General features: G+C 44.1%; 1 protein-coding gene across 1 annotated transcript; it reads right to left on the bottom strand.

The window, feature by feature from the left end:
- Positions 1-2: 2 nt before the first annotated feature.
- Positions 3-17,683, bottom strand: PLOD1 (procollagen-lysine,2-oxoglutarate 5-dioxygenase 1). Its single transcript, XM_030507560.1, has 19 exons — positions 17,465-17,683; positions 12,981-13,072; positions 12,373-12,509; positions 11,008-11,171; positions 10,394-10,506; positions 8,623-8,686; positions 7,425-7,522; positions 7,000-7,101; positions 6,758-6,889; positions 6,370-6,491; positions 6,083-6,187; positions 5,533-5,658; positions 4,563-4,704; positions 3,934-4,047; positions 3,584-3,649; positions 3,105-3,209; positions 2,552-2,698; positions 2,130-2,255; positions 3-1,861 (listed from the first exon to the last, which is right to left on the bottom strand). Exons 1-19 carry the CDS (start codon positions 17,544-17,546, stop codon positions 1,706-1,708), a joined length of 2,193 nt encoding a protein of 730 aa, XP_030363420.1. The 5' UTR covers positions 17,547-17,683; the 3' UTR covers positions 3-1,705.
- Positions 17,684-18,496: the final 813 nt, after the last annotated feature.

The following is an 18,496-nucleotide window of genomic DNA, read 5'->3' on the forward strand; positions in this document are numbered from 1 at the left end:
CGTGAAAAAAACAATCCTGCTGAATAAATACATACACCTTTTCGAGACCCTATTGCGTCCCTTCACTTGGTAACAGAGAGCTCTGGATGTCACCTAACACAATTTATTATTGTTTTACCTTTAAAACCCATTGCTCCTGCCTGGATTTTCCTCCCATGGGTGTGTAGCCTTGAGCCAGACCCAAAAAGCACATGGAAAGCAGTGGGAAAAGGTCAATGCCGCCTTCCTTAAAGCTTGGCCTTTCCCAACCTAGTTGATTCCTCAGGTCTGCTCAAATCCTATAAGGTTCCCTGCCACAACAGACGTCTAAAGCTGTTCTGCCTACTTTAATATGACCCATCCTAGCTAAAAGGGCTCCTTTATCTACAATAAGACAGAACCTGGAGCCACAAGGAACAAAGAGAAAGTTGGGTTTTTTCCCTAAGGACAGTTGTGGTGTGAATTTACTGCTTGTCAAGCATACTGACTGGTCTGGCAGACCCAGAGCGTAACAGTGTGTGGTGAGCAGAGTAGGTATCTTACAGGCAACAGCAGAAAAGGTTTCTCCCCTTCCCTCTCTAACCATGGGTCTAGTCTAGACAGATTTTTACACCTACCAGTTCACCACAATCTCTCAGCACCTTCCCACTGGTCATTTCTATCACATTCGACCCTCACATTCAAGAGTCTGCAGTGGAGTGTTTTGGTTTGCAATCTCAAATAATTGATAATGACACCTCCTAAGTACCAGAGAACAGCTCCTTGATGGCCCATTCAAATTAGATGCAAAGAAAATAATCAAAACAATCTCTGAGAACTGGAATGAAGCCACCAAAGACCACTGGGACCTCTGGGTTGTTATCCAGAGATTGATGAGAGCTTTTGACAATCTTAAAATGGGATAGAACAGATACAATTCAGCAGTGAAGCCCTCCTGACTAATCTAGTTGTTCTCAGCCTTCCCTTCCTCGGATTTTATCTGCACAACAGGGACTGATTCTGTCTGGGTATGCATGCTCCTTTCAGCTGCTGTAACACAAGATAGGGAGGCAATCTTTTATCTCTTCAGTCTAATCCCAGAGGTAAAGCATCATTAGTGGACCTTCCTTCAGCTAACCAGAAGCACCTATATTGCCACTGCTACTGCTTTGAACTTTGTGATATGCTTCCAAGGAACTGCAGAGGTAAGGAATCAGATGATCTCCAGGCTCTTACTACTGAGTTTCATCTGGTATCACATCTGTTATGACTCCTGGAGTCTGCTCCCTGATTGGCTTATATTTGGAATAGTATCCAGGAATTATTGTCTAATGTCCAGTCCCATGTATGTGGATACATGGATGAAAACGAGCTTCCAGCTATCTGGAGAAAGAGCTTGTGACTTGCCTCCAAGAAGCTGAATTTCAAGTCCAAGAAAGCATTTTTGTAAAGCCAACCAATCACTGAAGGTTCAAGTAAATTGCACTTCCAAGAGTGAGCAGATGAGGAGCAGAATCAAAAATGAAGGCACAATATCTCCTTCCAAATTCTACAGCAATATTCCTAGATATCACCTGCAGTATCAGAGAGGGAGATCTTCCAGTAGTGGAGTCTTAAAACATCATTAAAAATCAATATCCAAATAGCTTTGATCAATGCCTTAGAAACTCTCAGCAGCATTCCCTGATTCCACTCAAAGTCAGCAGTGAGCAGGGCCAAGGAAAGGTCCTTCCTGTGAAGCATGGCTCTAGGGGTCAAGAAAGGACACTGCAATGTAACGGGTTCCTTTGGTGGTGGGAAGACCTTCATGGTAGTGGGTCAGGCGTCCTGGATGCATAAGGGTCCACCCCTTCCGTGGAGCTCGAATGGAGCAATTGTAGCGCAGAAACCGGCAGCCTCCTCCCTGATGGAAACACAAGAGACACATCAGCTTGGTAAAAGTACCTCAGGGAAAGAGTCCCTGCCTCCTCCTTGGAAACTTTCAGAAAATCTGAGAAGGTACTTGGAGAATCTTCTGTGTTCTGATGCATTCAAAAATCTTTCCACCCTAGACATTTATTACTTGGCATCCTTAGTGTGAAGAAGCCAGATGTGGGTAAGAAAAGGGTTTCCAGCTGCCTGGACCGCTTCAGAAGCTGTACTGCATTCTTGACACACTGGCACACACTTACCTCATAGTCTGTCCCAACTCTGTTCAAAGCAATGTTAATGGTAAAGGTGGAAGCATCATGGTGGGGCACTAAAGATGGCTGCTCGTCAGGTTTGTAGCGAACAACAAAGGCCAGCTCAAACTGAGTCTGCAGGAGAGAAGAACAAAGTGCACATCAGTTACAGGGCTGTAACAGTCCATGGCTACTGAGCTGCAGAGCAGGGTGTGGTAAATTGCATCCTGCTGCTAAGAGAGAAAGGTAACAAGAAGGGAGGAGAATGTCATTAGGAAATCGTGTATTTCCTGATGCATATACTTACATCATACTCAGGGTCAACTGGGAAACAGTATGCATACTGCTAGAGGATTCCAGCAGTCTTTTCAAAGTTGCAACTGGAGGAGGTGCTGATCTGAGCATGAGTTTTGATGCTAAGGCCCACATACCTTGGTATAGTATCCTGGGTACAGTTTCTCTGTGATGGGTGCAATATAGTCCAGAAGAAACTTATACCATTCTCTTTCAAAGCCAATTTGGTTCATGTGTATGTCAATAGTTGGGACATTCTCATATCCTCCTTGTATTCTGCTGTCCTGAAACAGAATCATGAAAATACCCGTAAGGATGGGAACCTTGGACTTCAGGAGTGAAAAGCACTTGTTTCTGGAAACTACAAGTAAGCGTTTATTGATCAGAATTTCCAGGATGGACAACTCATTTCAAGCAATAATTACAACCTAAGGTAAAAAATATTACCATCAGAAGGGCTAAACACTGTATCTTCAGAGGATGCTAAAGAGGACTCAGGAAAATTAATTCACATTTAAGAAGACGAGCAAAATCATAGAGTCAAATCAGGAACAAAATTGTATTGCTGGTTTAACTGTTTCCTGGTTTAACTGTGAGATCTAAGGCCTTCCTACAGGAGGCACTGCTGCCACCCAATACGCATGAATGATGGTGTGACCCAGAAATCAAAAAGCTCCTGCTTCTTCTTACCGTGTTGTCACCTGTGGACCACTGGCCATAATGTTCCATTTCTTCCACCAGCTCATCACAGGCAATGTCAGTGAATATGGGGAACCAGTAAACATCTGGGCAGGGCTGCAGAAGGTAGACAGGTGAGAATAGCAGAAACAAGGACAGGTGCTTGAGGCAAAAGGAGTAAGACTAAATTGACTGTAGATTGAGTCAGTTTAAGTGGAAAGTAACTAAAATATTGAGGATAGAAATTTGTCTTCTGATGTATGTGCCCCACTTCCACTTAAGAGAGCTGGCGACGAACTTCTAGAAGAACAATTTGACTCTAAAAATACTTTCAAGGTCATGTTTCCTCTGGATTTGAAAGACTATGAGGTTGTGCTGAACTGCTTATTCCTGAGTATGACAGTAGTGATGACTGTCATTCTCAGGAATGTCTTCAGCATTGTCCTGATGCTAATCTCCCATTCTGATGGATAAGAGGGATGTTTTCTTACCATTTCTACCAATTTCCCTTTCAGAGCTGCTGTGTAGTTTTCATGGATGTACTTTTCCCTCCAGTCCTGCAGTTAAAAGAAAAGCAAACCAGTCATTTCTGTGGGGCCTGGTTAAAGAGGCAATGAAAGGCCAGGTACTCATGCAGCAGTTATTTCACAGGCTTTGAAAATCCAGATGTTATGAATCACACAAACACTCCCTGTTTAAATTCTGTGACTATTCTTCTCATCCCACCTGAGATATATTGCTATTACAAGGCCTGGACCTTCGTTATTGGTGAAGCTGGTCATGAAATCTTCACATGCCACATTGCTAAACCATGATAAGCTGCGCATGCAGGTCCTCTCACCTCAGGATTGCTGAATATTTGCCAGAGATCATTGTGGAGGTGAGTTGTCTGGTAATTCTCCAGTGACAGTATGTGTCCAAACTGATGCCGATTTGTCAGGTACATGAAGACTCCCTGCAGGATAGAGGGAAAGAATCAAGACCTCACATTTCTGTGAGCCACTGTGAAATATAAGCACTAGACAGTTCTCCAATGCTGATGGCTCTGCCCAAGCTATCCATTTACCCATTCTTTCTCCTATGGGCCTTCAGTTCAATTTCCACTCTCAATATGAAGAACTTTGAAAGGTTATAGACAGTAATTCTGTGCCTCTTGTCAGCCAGGCTTGGAAGCAGAGCGGAGCAGCTGCTGTGAGATTAGGTTCTTCCTTCTTACCCTGTCAAACTTATTTAGAACAGTCCTCAACAGGCCCAGAACAAAACTGTTATCCACATTTAGTTTTCCCTGGCTCTGTGTAGTTTCACAGCAAGACAGAAATCCCACACTGTTCCAAGTCTGAAGAGTACTGAATAATGCCAGTTCATTCTGTCCCATGCCCCACAGAGCTGAATGCCTTGAAACTTCTCAATCCCATCATCTCCACTCTGGCATGCAGTTCTTTCCTGGCAGCCTCTCTCTCCTCAACTGACCTGATTCCGAACGTTGTGGCAGAAAGCCATGTCAGTATCCAGCTTGCCACTGTGGAAGAGATCTCCCTGGTCAAGCTCTGATCGCAGAACCTTGGCTTTAACCAGGTAAACGCTGCTGATGTAGGGAACGTTCCAAAGCCCACTGAAACACATGGATAGAAGAGCAAGACTTGAAATACCACTAAGACAGAAGCTGCTGGACTGGACAGGATGGCAGGCAGCACTGCAGTGTCAGCCAGGCTTGCCTAAATGAGCCAACTCAGAACAGTAGGGAGAAACCATACCGATAGGGATTGTCATTCCAGGAAAAATCACTTACATTGCCCAGAGCTTTTAAGCTGCACAAATGTTAGTTTACTGTGAAAGCAATTAATTGACACTGTGTGGTTTTGCTGGGACATAATTAATGGCTTGAAACTCTTCTCAGAGAGATCAACATATTTTTTTCCAGTGATTTAAAAAAGTGAAGCAGCCAAAAGCGCATAAGCTGATTTCCAGCATTTATCACGCATATAATGGCCTAGAAAATAAAGACAGGGCCCTTCAAGAATACGAATGAGCCAACAATTGTGTTTTGTGAATATACCAATCAAGGATCATGTGGTATTTTATGAAGACTATCTGACAAAGATTAAACAGCACTTTACAGGATTTTAAGGATCACACTAACTACAACTGACATGAGTAAGATGAAGTGATTTCAGCCAAGTCAGAACTCTCAAACCCTCACTCTGATCACAAGAAAATGTGCCTAAAGTACATTATCGTCTCTACTCAGAGGAGAACAGAGAGCAGGTTCCAAATGGGAGTAGAGACTTCCTTTCCTATACACAAAGACATCTGTGCTCTCTGGTTCTTTGACATTAGCTAGTTTGATGAGAATGTGCTGCAGCAATGTAAATTCCTCAAATGTAGAAATGTTTTACATCTGAGGAATTACACCAGTAAGAAGCTCTGTTTGTGTACTCACACTCTCCGCCTTTGAACAATATCCACATAATCTTCTGAGCGGGCATAGTACCCATCAGGGCTCAGTGCTCCCCAGAAATTTGACCACAGCTTCTCATGACGGCTTACCAGTGGGGCAATCACCAGCCTGCGAGCACAAAAGGAAAAGGAATTGCAGGACAGGATGTTACCACAGGAAGAAAAGGGAAAGATTTACAATCCACAGGACTGTAAGAGTTAGTCTCCTGCACTTACAGAGTTGCTGCTTCTGTTTACTCTGTTGGAATAGAATCCCATATAAAAAAGGGCAAATATGGTCACAGTCTCCTATCTAACTGCACCCTGCAGCCGGTCTTCAAGAATCTGATTTGTTCTAGCACCTAGAGATGATTTACATCGACTGCCTAAAATTCAGGCATTACAACTACTGTGAAAAAAGACTAAATAAGAGGTTTTGTCTAATATTCTGACACAGTTCTCCTAGTGCTTTACATATCTCAGTGATAAAAGAGCTCACTGTATTCCTCATGTGAAAGATGACCAGTAAGGATTGCTCAGACCAAAGAACTCACTTGTTCTGCTCAATCAGGATCCTTAGAGTCTCCGTGTTCTTCAGAACTATCTCAGCATCCAGGCTAAAATAATAGTCACAGCCAGGATCCTTTCTGCACAAATCCCTATAGACAAAGAAAAAGAAGAGTCATAATGGCATGGGGAGTTAATGTCAAGAAAATTGAAAGAAAAGAAGTAACTGAAAGAAGAGAAGCATCCATTTGACAGTGATGATCCTCAGATAAAACAGACCGCCCTAGTGTGAACTCTGACTCTGCCAGCCATCACATATGGCCCCTTCACTTACATGCCCAAGTTACGTGCCTCAGCGTTCTCCACCTCATCATCTGGCCCAATCACTTTGACAGCGAGATATTCTTTGCCATGCTCTTTAACAAAAGAGTCCACCTGCATCAAGTGATGTTGTTCCTATGCCAAAAGAAAAATAAGGAAAAAGATGGGCTCATCCCAGGCTGCTCAGGCTCCTGTTCTCAAAAATGCCAAAGCAGACTAGCAACAGCTCTTCCCACTTCCACATCTTTACAGCTGGATGAAGCTATCTTATAGGTGCCACTGCAGATAAGTACTGGGATTACAGAGCCTGGAAGTCTAGTCAAAAGTTGCAAAGGTGCCTAGAGTACAGGAGTACATTTTCCCCACATTTGCTAAGACTATCACAAGCCAACTTTACTTACATGGTTGTGAATGAAAAGCTGGATTCGTTGCTTTGGGTAACGAAGGTTACGAAGCCGCAGGAAAAACTGGGAAAGGAATGGGGTGGGCTGCTCGATGAAAATGCCAATCAGAATCATTGGCAATGCCTCATCCTACATTGAGTGAAAAAAGGAGAGAAGTGGTGGCTCATGTACCACATCGGACACAGGAGATCCCATTGCAACTGTAAGACTTAAGAGCTTTGAATAGACATCAGCCTTACCTTAAACCCCGTGAGGCTTCGCAGACCTTCATCACACACAGTGCAGCCAGTCTCAAATGTCCATATTTGAGGAATGTAGTTTCCCAGGTAGTTCAGCTGCAGCTGCAAAAGGCAATTTACCATGTTACACATTATAGGGCAGGAGAGTTTCTTTGCATCCACCCCTTGTGTAAGTTCATGTCTCATCAGAACTTCATTTACCCTCTTCTTGGACTAAAGAATCTGAAAAGCACGACAGCCTGAGAGTCCAATTACACACTAACCTTTGAGCCAGGCTCACCTTGTGCTACAGACCTGGACCACTTATTCTTTTTCAAACATAAATGCATAGTCACTATACGGGAAGACAGTGACCTGATACAGGTCCTAAAGGGTCAGTTTGCAACAAATATATACCAAATCTTTTTCTCAGGACACCCCCTTACCTTGGTGGGTCCATTTCCATGAATCACCACAGGCAGAGTGTCATATAACAAGTTTCTTGCTCTCACTCGCGAGTTTTCAAACTTCAGAACCACCTCATCTAGAAAGGACATTGCCATCATGTTATCAGAGGAAGGCTTTTAGTGATAATTGGCAGCACAGTGCCTTGTTTCTACTGAATGACTGCTGAAAGAAGAAAGTATGGACATTTATAACCACGCACAAGTGGTTTAAGGGCTACAGACCATATCCAGAACGGAGAAAAATGTTCAGAATGATCCTGTGAAGTAACAGGAGGATGGCTGGGAAGTTGGACAAGAATCCAGCTTGCTGGGCTGACACACACACCTTATACTGGGAGTTAGCAAAAACCACACTGAAAGTGTCTTTCAAAATGGGCATTTACAAACTCTACAGTGAAGAACAGCTACTGATGGCCAGGGAGGACTCAGGTCCTTCCCACCTAAGCATTCAAAGCACGTGTTGTCTCTTTATCACCCCTGCCAGAAGTCCACCCTCCTGGCAGAGATCATCCAAGACGTCTCCCCAACACAACCACACTAAATCCTTTGGAAAAGAGACTAGTACAGATCCGAGCTCCAGTCTGTACCTGAGTACAGGAGCTAAAAACTACTGCGCTGTTACAATTTGTTACCTGACAGGAATAAAGGTGGAATGGTGCAAGACTGAAAACAGTAGGCAGCAGTGGCAGGAAAGTAAGTGAATCACTTTTGCCAGGACTAGCAAAATGAATTAATCAGGAGGTCAGGTCAGCAAGTGCTCACAGGCAGTATCTGCCTGTGTCTCACTTTCTATGGCATTCCAGACACAGTTCTGAAGCGGAAAGACAGGCAAGCCCCAGGCAGGGTTGTGTGTTATCACTTGCACTGAAAATCCCTCCCAGTTTCAATCCCCAAGGCTAATGCAATCTGACATGCTTGGAGATCAAAATGGTAGGGAGGTGTAAGATGGAAAACCTGACCTGCATTCCCCCAAGCGAAGAGGGAATTGCAATGAGAACCTAGTTGGTCACAGTGGAATTGCAAATAAATTCCAGAATTCTGGCAGAGGCTTTTTACTGAAGCTTATTCCGCAGGGACAGGAATTCCTGAAATTTAATCCCTTCAACCACAGCTTTATTTCTGGTGTCAATATGCAGTTGCATTCCAAGGAGAAATGAGATTCCTTCTTCCATCTCACCTAATGCTCCATTTAAGTTTTGGAAGATCCGACTTCTTTGGTCTAGACTGATGTTAATACTTTCCTTTAAAAGAATGAGATAAATAACCTGAATTAGAACACAAGTGGGCACCCATTCTTTACATGCAAGAGACCCTATGCTGAGCAAAGATATATTGCATTCCTATAATCATTTCCATACTCCAAGCTCTGAAGCCTAAAACACTCCTGGCTAATCCTCATTTTCACTTCAATCTGTGACAATTTGCCATTTTCTAAAACAATTTAAATGTTTCAGGCAAACCCATGCAAATAAACATTTTAAAGCTGCCATGGGTGTGCCAATAATAACATGCAGCATATTAATGAAGTATACTTGTAGGACAGTCATATAAACCCCACATATAACATGCAGGAATGCCAAGATAGCAAAACTATCTGCTGTGAAGACAATTTCTCACCATCTATCCACAGGGCAAGTGTTACCCCAAGTGTTGCCCCAGGTACCGATGTCAAACCAGAACATAGTAAGGACACAAGGCCAGTGTTGTGCAAACTTTGTTTTTACCCCTTGCTGCAAGTCACACTCTGACTGGATTTCTGTCAGACTAAAATCCAGCTCTGACTTAGCAGAGTTCAGTGTCCCTCCAGGCATCTGTTAAGATTGATTACTGGAAAGGACAGCAGGGTGCTAACATCCGCTGTCTGAATGCCAAGTCAGTGGAATTACTCAGCCTTTATGTGGCACAGGGCCAGAACTGCAGATGAGAACATTAAAGGAACTGTCCATGTTAAAATATCATGGGGCCATATTCAGATTAGGGGAAGTAGAAAAGTGCAGCTGTTCTGAATTTTTTTACCAGCTTTGCTGGTAAAAAAGTGCAACTCCTTCCCTGATCAGCCTGAAAGCAGTTTCACGTTTTTAATGTTTCCTCCTGACTTTATTGTTAGACTTTGACTTGTCAGTTCTCACGCATTTGTGGTGTCCCTCAGCGACAGACTGTGCTGCGTCATGCAGAACTGGGCAGGGACAACAGAAACAGAATCACCCTGTGGGCTGGATGATTCGGCCAGTGCAGCACACAGTGCTGAATGGCAATGCTGCTTTCCAGGTCCACCCCAGGCTTCTGCATGACGTTACATGGCATGCTACATAGGCTGATGTAGGTTTTGCTGGCCAGGATTTGGAGGTGTTTGCTGCAGTCAGTGTAGCCTCTCTGTTCCAGCAGGGCTACCCACATTGACATCGACGGTCCCCATCCTGTGGATCAACAGTGGCTAAAAGGCTGTGAACCTCTGTCCTTTCATCACCTCAAATCTACTCAGGCCTCATCTGCCTCTTCACCTAAAAGGTGCTTTAGTGCTAGGTTGGATATATCTAAGTCAGCACTATGCTCTGCAGGGAACAAGTCTGGGTTTCACATCCCCTGGGAGGAGGCTGGTTAGTTCTGTCACACTCTATAGCTTTAAACATCAGCACACACAGATACTGGCATGAGTTTCCAGTAAAAATTGTTTTAAGACATCTACCGTCCCAGTCACATTTTAAGTTTAAAGATAAAACCTCTACTAACAGAACAAGGGGGTAATGTCTAGAATACAAATTATCAGAAGGGAAATGAGTAACTAGACACACTACTGGCCATTTCCATGTAAGGATGCCAGAGCAGTAATTAAGAGTCAATATGTACGTGATTTACTACTTTTACTGTCAACAGGGATACTGTACAGAGGATTAACAGCAACGGTCCTCAGATAACTCCTCCTTGTCCCAAAATCTAGCCACACCTACTCTTTTTTCTGGATCCAAGAAGACATTTGTATAGAAGAGCTGGTCACTGTCATCATCCTGTCCTTTCCACTCCTCCACAAGTTTCTTCAGGTTTGAAGCATAACCTATGAAGCCTGTGGGAATAAGTAGGAAGAGGTATTTCAACCCATACAACCAAGAAAGGGAAGTACTCCTGTATACACATTCTTTCACACACTCTTCTCACCTCTTTCACACAAAGTCTCACTCCACTCTGTGTTATTGCAGAGATACATGAACTTTCAGCAAAGGCATGTATAGACTGCACTTCCCAACACAGACAGGATCAAACCTGTCATCTTCGGCATCAGCAAAGCTCAGATACCCCCACCCTGAATGACACATCTCACTGAAAAGGGATAGGGAGCAGGTTCCTATGCTTTACAGGCAATTCATAACTATGTCCCCTTTGCAGGTAAAAGACAAGAGCATTGTTAGTCTGGCATTACGGCCAGATATGCATAGGGCTTCAGTTTGCACCATCTTCTACACAGATGTTTTCCACACCTAGTCCCTTGCAACTTCTCCCAAAGCCTTTCTAAAAGGAATAAGCAGCTGAGAGGGGTTCTCAGCTGAAGGAATGTTCTGTGTCTTACCTCCAGAACCCAGGAAGCGCTTTCCATCTCGCACCTGAGGGTACTTGGCTTCCAGCTTTCTGTCAGGATAGATGTAATTCTCTGCTGAGAAGACCACCTTGCTCTTGGCTTGTTTGAACTTCTTCAGCAGTTCTGTGGGGCCCGAAGCAAAGAGTACATCATAGCTAAAGACAGACAAGAAAGGGACAGAAAGGAATAGAGTCAGAAAAACATGTCAGCGTGACAAGTTTCTAGGAACAGCTAATTCTTTAGGAATCCCTTTACTTTAGTTCTGCTTCACAGTATTACATTTTTTGTCCTAATTATAGCTAATTAAAGTGCAATTTTATTCATAGAGTGGAGGATGATACTTTCCACTGCAGAAGATTCCAAACCGGCTTGGGGCAACTTATGCCCATTCTTATTTGCACAAAGTTTCCAAGCTGCAAAACATGCTGATCTCTTCTTGCTTTTCCCCCATTTGGAATTGTGAAGCCCTGGTGCCTTCACTGTTTGTAACAACTTATTAGAAGAAGAATTGCTCTGCCATTTCTTTCTAGACTAAAGAAACCCACAGGTTTTTTTTTTCACATCTCCTGGCATCCAGCCACTCTCCACTGAGCTCCCTGCAAATCTTCGGGAGGAAATAGTGCTGGACACCAGTGACTGGATGCTGCACTCCAGCTGCTGTCTCTTCAGTACTGGTTAGAACTGACTAATTCCCAGGCAATGCTCCCAGAACAAGACTTGCATTTTCTGCAAGACGATTCGCATACTTCAAACTCATTTTGGTGAGTAAAGAAGTTACTCCTTCCAGAGATTAATCATACCAACTTCTCTAAATACACGTAGACGCTCAGAGCTGCAAAAGATACCTCCCTGCCATGGAAGCTAGAAACAGATACACAGATCCTAGCCCTGACTGTTGCTGTGCATATGAGAAGACACTGAGACTCCAAACTGTCCTTTTCCCTCTTCACATCTCTCTGGCAGACTAACTCTTGGCTCCCAGGATTGTGTTGCAGTCTGCCTTACCTTATAAAACAAATAGTTCTGATAAGAAAGGCCTGCCTGGATTCACAGAAATTGACTGTTCTTTCTTTGTAGACAAAGGCAGCCAAATTCCACCGTGGCAGAAACAGGTATAATGCCATCAACTCTATGCCAGAGCTGGAATCAGCCTATTGTGATCAGACCTTCCCAGCTGCCATGGATGCAGCTCTGAGCAACTCTCAGGCAACTGCAGCGAATTCAGGGGGAAAAAAACCCAGAGGTCTGGGCACACCTTCCAAAAGCAATCTACTTCACAGTAAATTTCTTCTTAGTAAGAACCTGTCCAAACAGCCTTATGATTCAGTTCATGGCAAATACTTTCCCACCCATTACCTCTCTATGAAAAGGATGATCAAGTCTTCCTTATCCACATACTGCTTCAAAGCTGATTTCAAGAGACGGACCTTCTGCCCACCTCCTGCTGGCTTCTTGTCATCTCCACCCTTCCACTCCTCATCCAGCCCCAGCACCTGAAGAATAACAAGCACAGGGTCTACTGAACAAGTCGTTTTCCCAGCAAGACTTACAGGAAAGGACCAGAACCCACAACCTTACTAATCCTGAGAACTCCCAGTGCAAACCCCAACAAAAAGCCTTCCAGAATCAGGACAGATGAACTAAGTATATTCACTAGCCTTTGAACCAACTAGCCTTTGTTACTCTGGGATGGACAGAGTAACACGTAGCACAGCAACAATGTGCTCTCAGCAACAGGGACAGAAGCACAAACTGTACTGTGTGTTTTGGCACTGCAATGGAAAAGTGCCACGGGGCTCCCTTGAGCAGGAGTTATGGATCTCGCTCAGGATAGAATAAAAGACTGGGCAGAAATGCCCCAGTCACAGTATTTTGTGGCTTCTATTTAATCACTTTGTGGCCAAGTCTTATTCCACACTTCAAAATTCCCTCTGACCAAGCACCACAGAGGCTGATGCCATCACCTGGACTTTGTAGTTGAAGAATTGGGCTGATCTTCTGAAGCGCTGGAAGCCCTCAGTCTGCTTGGTAGCAACAGTAAGAACCAGCAGGTTTTCTGCATACAGGAGAAAGCAGAAGAGACAAATTCAACTTGTTTTCATAACCAGCTGTTCTGTACCTGACGAAGAGGCTTTACTATCAATGCTGAGCCAAAGTAGGGATCAATAACCTTAGAGGTACTTGACAGACATGACAAAGGGAAGTCAAAATCCAGCCACTGAGAAGCAAAGTGACTTTCCCAGTACATTCTTTATGTTGATCATGAATCCGGCAATAGAATCCAGGAGTCTCAACTTTTGCACAGAGTCACTGCTGTTGAAGGACACAGGTCACATATGTTCTATATGACACTGGCAGATGTTCATTCAAAATCAGGCAAGGGAGGTAGTCAAGCTGTGGAGCTCCCATATCCTGCTGAGAACCAAACACACTGCTTACACCTCACCCAATTATCTCTATACTGTACAATGTTAAGCACTATAGGTGCTCTCCCCACAAAGCTTCAACCTCACGAAGAAAACCAGCTTCAAATCCTACTTATCTGCTGCCTGGATTTTCTTGCAATCAACTCAAAGAAAGAATGGATATAGCCAATGTTTTATTGGAGGAACTGTCACAGGGGACAGAATGTGGCAAAGGTGCTCTCAGATTTCACTGTTTGATTGAAGAACCCAAAACTAACTGCAGCACAAGCAAGACTGTTCTTTTGCAGCGGAGATTAGAACTTGGTACAAAATGAGAGATTATGTAAAGATACAATTTCATTGCCTGAGTTATGAGCTAGAAAAAGAAAATACAATGTACTAAATGTTTTTTCGCCCTGCTATTGAAAGCTACAATTCTCTTCTGTCACATAGAGTATGACGAATTAAACCTGAAGATAAAATATAGACCTACTACAAAATGCCCATTTGGAAGTCATCCATTTAGTGCAATTGGCTTCCTGTTCCCCACAGAGAAGCTCTTCTGTCGCTCAGCATTGACTGGGTGTGGGGAAGACCAAAATTAGGCTGAATGTTATTACTCACTCTCCCTGGCTGTTCCAATTTTCTATTGCATTCCTGAGGTGTTTTCCAGACTTTTTTCATACATACACAAACGTGAATTTAATTCTGCCATAACTTTCATTTACATGAACTTGCTTTTCATTTCCAGTTCCTTAAAAATGACAAAGCTAAATCCTGAAGTTCTCTTTCAGAGTTTCTCTATAGTACCACTGAAATGTTTTTTATGTGGAAGCTCTGATTTATTCATTGTAATGATTAAATGCTAAACTTCATCTTAACAGTATTGCTTAAGTAGAAATTTGTATAGGCTCTGGCAACAGTGCCTAAATGCAAATCCTGGCCATCTGATTTTAACATCAGAAAATACCTGGAAAACTGGAAGTACATTTTCTTGGCTTGAGCAGACTTCTTTTGGAACAATGATTTTTTTTTCAATGGATGTACCAGATGAATCTTCCTAGTGCACCCAAATTGATATTCTGCCTGATCTTAGAAGGATCTAGATAGACCTGGCAAAGGCAGTAAAAGTGAAAAATAAGTGTAAGAACCAAGTTAGGAAGAAAAAGGATATTCCCAAGGAAATTCCTAAAATTCTTCACCTGCATCAGAAAAAGAGAGGAGACTAGGAATAGTCAACAGAAGGTCAGCTATGGTTGTATTTTGTTAGACACTTACACAGAGAAAGGATAAATGAAAGAATATGAATCCTGCACTTTTTAAAGGCAGATTCTCAGAGGTATGAAGTGCATTCACAGTGCAGCTCCTCCAGCACACTCCAGTTCCTTGTGTCCTGTCCAGTCAGAGGGTGTAAACAAGTAAGTAAAATATATATTTCCTCAGGGAATATGTTAAAGCCATTAAAGTTTCCAGCCATACAGTGGCATGCACAAAACCATGGCAGCCTTATTATATAGGTCTGAGCTCATGGTTTTGAGAAGCTGAAGCTCATACTGCCAACAAAGAGGGAGGCAAATGTGGGCTTGCTGGAGAGGAATGTATCTGTCTAGATATCAAATTCTAGTACCTGAAAAGAGAGGAGAAAGCACATGATAATGATGAAAGAAGGCAAGAAAGAAAAACAGAGCCTGGCTATACAATTATTTCAGCCTGAATTCTCAGACATCTCAAATTAAATAGGTCCCTAATTCATATGCATGCCACCACCCCAAGAAAGCAAACAACTGTTTATGATATGACTTCCAGAAGTTTGTGGGAGGAGAGGTGAGAGCTAAAGGCTCACATGGATGAACAGGAAGCGGTGTCCTGTTTCTAAGACAGAAAAGGTTTTACCGTGCAGCACGTAAACTCACTGGAGCATGAAAAGCCAGCACAGAGACAATGATCCTCCCCAGCAGAATTCCAAGTTGCAGATTCCCTTTCCACTACTGGTCTGTGTGGGTAGGACTCTGAGAGATATTAAGCTCAGTTTCTGTTCTGAGAAATCTCTGCAGTAGTGAGAGCTTTCCATCCCAAGAGACATTCTTTCAGTCCAGCACTAGAAGCTCGTGCTGAGCTATGCTGCCTTCTCCTTTAACCCTTTTTTCTCTTTCTCAAAGATGTTGCTGAACATTGGTGCAGCTGAACATTGGTGCAGTATTTCAGAGCCAGAGCAGTAAAGCCTTTTATCTACAGTATCACACGCAGGCATTTTAAAATTTCCAAAAGCACTTTTATGCCTCCCTGTTTTCCATGTCACAGTTACTTTTCGGATGTAGAAATAGTTCTGTTAAGCTGGGCCTCCTGGGCCCAGAGGCTCCTTGGGCTGACAATTAGAAATCATGTAACTGGCAAAGCTGCAGAATAGGAACACAGCGTGATTAACAAAGCAAACATTGGACTAGGAAGCAGGGGAGCTGGGCTGTGCTGCTAGCTCTGCTATGCAACAAGAAGCCAATCTTGCTATCCCTCTGTAGAATGATAATCTTTTCCATCTGAAGAATGATAATAGAGAGCATTTACCACTTTTGTGAGGGGTTTTGGCACTATAGATGAAAGGATCCTGTAGAGACAAAGCACTGGAACAGGGACTCCGATATCAGTATCAGAGTTTTTATAGTAAGTGAAAATCTGTGACAAGATGAGTTCAGTAATAAAAGATTTTAGAGTTATTTAATCCTGCTCTGACTCTACAAGGAAAGCACAGCTGCAGCCACATTTTAAGACAAGGAATGAATTTATCCCTAGGCTGTGCTTTGGGAAATCTTACTGTGCCACTTCCTGTTCAGTGAAAACACCATTAATACAGGGATCAAATAGAAAAAAAATGGTGCATAATTTAGTAGTGGGCAATATAATCTCTGTATTAAATTCACATTTACTGAAGGTTGGGCTTTTTTAAGATTCAGTTAACTACAAATAACTATGCTTAGAGCTTTTGCAGAGATCTAAAAGAACATACAAGAGAGTATCATCATTCTCACATTACTCTGGGGAAGCTGAGGCACAGAAAAGGCAAGGCATTTCTTCTTTGAATGCAGTTAATTCCAAATCCCTCTTCCTAACCAACAGACCTCATGCTCTTTTCCCAGCACTCAGTTTATTATCTCTAGTTTGCTCTAAAGCCTTACTAAAACCATGGAAGACCTGGGGTGTGTAAGGAAGGCAGGATAGCACAGAGAGACAAACTTCTTACTTATATTTGTTTAATAGCTGTCCTAAACACTGAAATAGTTTTGCTTTACTTAACCCACTATAGTTAAAGAACTCCCCTTCCAACACACCATAGATACACATTAACTGTATTACTATTAAATAATATAAATAATAAAGGTAACTATACCTGAATCACATATTGTGAAGGGAAATATTCTAGGTAACAAGATGAAATCTCCTCTTAATTGTCACTTCTCTAATGAGGACAGAGATAATGATCCAAACTTCTTGGCAGAGCAACAGTACATGAACCTCTCTGTCAGCCTGGCTGACATCCTGCAGCTGCCCTAATCCTCTACTGCTCTCCCAGCTACTCTTCAGAGCATCTACCCACTGTTTACATGGAGATAGACTGGTGTTATTTTAAGAGCATTCCGGATCCCAGGTCACAGTGTGGCCAGTCCAGGATCAAACGCTCTCTGTTACCTAACTCTTGAACTGTGGAAGTTCAAGAGGAGAAGGGCTGACCCAAGTGGGATGCAGCCCAGGGGACTGCAAGTACTTTACTGGGATGAGATGGTGTCCAAGGCTGGTCTCACACCACTCGGAGCTGTGAGTAACTGAGGCGCTCACGAAGCATGTGCAGAAGGCGCCCACGCCGTGCCCTGCCTCAGAACTCGGCAGCAGCTCCAGATGCCACCCAGGAGCTCAGACCCCGCGGCGGGCACTCACCTCAACCCGGGCAATGCCTCCGAGCTGGACCGGGGCGCAGAGGCCGGTGCTGGCACCCACAGCGGCCCCTGAGCTGCCGGTCCCCACTCTCGGCCCCGGAGCGGACCCCCCCTTACCTTCCTGCGGGGAGGCACCGCCGCCCCCCGCCCCGAGTAGCGCCAGCACCATCCAAAGCAGCAGCACCGCCGGCGGCTCCATGGAGCCGAATTCCCGCCCGGATCCCGGTCCGGGAGCCGGTACCGGAGGCGCTGCCTGCGGGACGGACCCGGCGAAGGGCGGCTCTAGAAAGCTCCGGGGCTGCCGAAGCTTTTGCCACGCACCAGACCCGCCCGGCAGGGACGGGCGGAGGAAGCGGGAGGCGGCGGCTCCTCCTCCCGGGAGAGGCGGGGAGGCGGCTGGGGCCGGGCTGGAAGAGGGAGAGGGGAGCGCCGGGGCTTGTGCGAGGAGAACGGTTCCTTCTGCAGAAGACGGGAAGTTCGTGGGGGTTGACCCGGAGTTGCAGCAACTTTACCTGAGTCAGGGTCCAGCCTTGCTGCCGCGGGGCACCGGCCGTGGGTCTGCGGAGGAGGAAAGCAGCATTATTAGCATGATTCTGTGATGAAGCAAACGGAGCCTGTGTAGGAGGAAGGGGATCACTTTCTGGCCAGCTTCAGTTAGTGCTGCAGCTGGTTGACATGGTCATCAAGTGTGAAAAAAGGCAAACCAGCTAAATGGATTATGTGCAGCTCTGGAATCTGGGAGCTCTGATTAAATACTTTCTTGCCAGCTGTCATCTCCCTCATATACTTCCCTGGCAAAAACAAAACCTGCTCTGGTCTTGTTTCCCATACTAACTTGTTTTTCTCTGGCCATGCAGACGTCTTTAAGGCTTACAACTCTCTCTGCTGGGTTTTCTTGCTGTAGCCCTCTGACTTACCCATGCATCTTTTTCTAGTTGGCTAACTTTGACAACTGGTAAAATAAACCTATCATAAAATTACACACACCAAAAAAATGGCTTTAGGGTCAGTGAATCTGCAGAACACCAGATGAGGTGTTCTCTGACACATACCTTACCTGAAGCCTTGAGCAACACGTTATTTCTACTGAAGCAAATACCTGAAAGCGACAGTGCCATTTTCTCAGGCACTGTGTATAATTAAACCCAA

This window comes from Strigops habroptila, chromosome 16, assembly GCF_004027225.2.
Source record: "Strigops habroptila isolate Jane chromosome 16, bStrHab1.2.pri, whole genome shotgun sequence".
Classification (NCBI taxonomy): Eukaryota; Metazoa; Chordata; class Aves; order Psittaciformes; family Psittacidae; genus Strigops; species Strigops habroptila.

Bases quoted from the DNA above. Each gene is read 5' to 3' on its own strand.
- PLOD1 (XM_030507560.1), bottom strand. From the start codon at position 17,546: ATGGAGCCGCCGGCGGTGCTGCTGCTTTGGATGGTGCTGGCGCTACTC. The intron at 7,102-7,424 runs GTAAGGGGGTGT...TGCCTTTTGCAG, and splicing joins ATGGAAATGGACCCACCAAG to CTGCAGCTGAACTACCTGGG. The intron at 2,699-3,104 runs GTAAGAAGAAGC...ATTCTGTTTCAG, and splicing joins GGTCCACAGGTGACAACACG to GACAGCAGAATACAAGGAGG.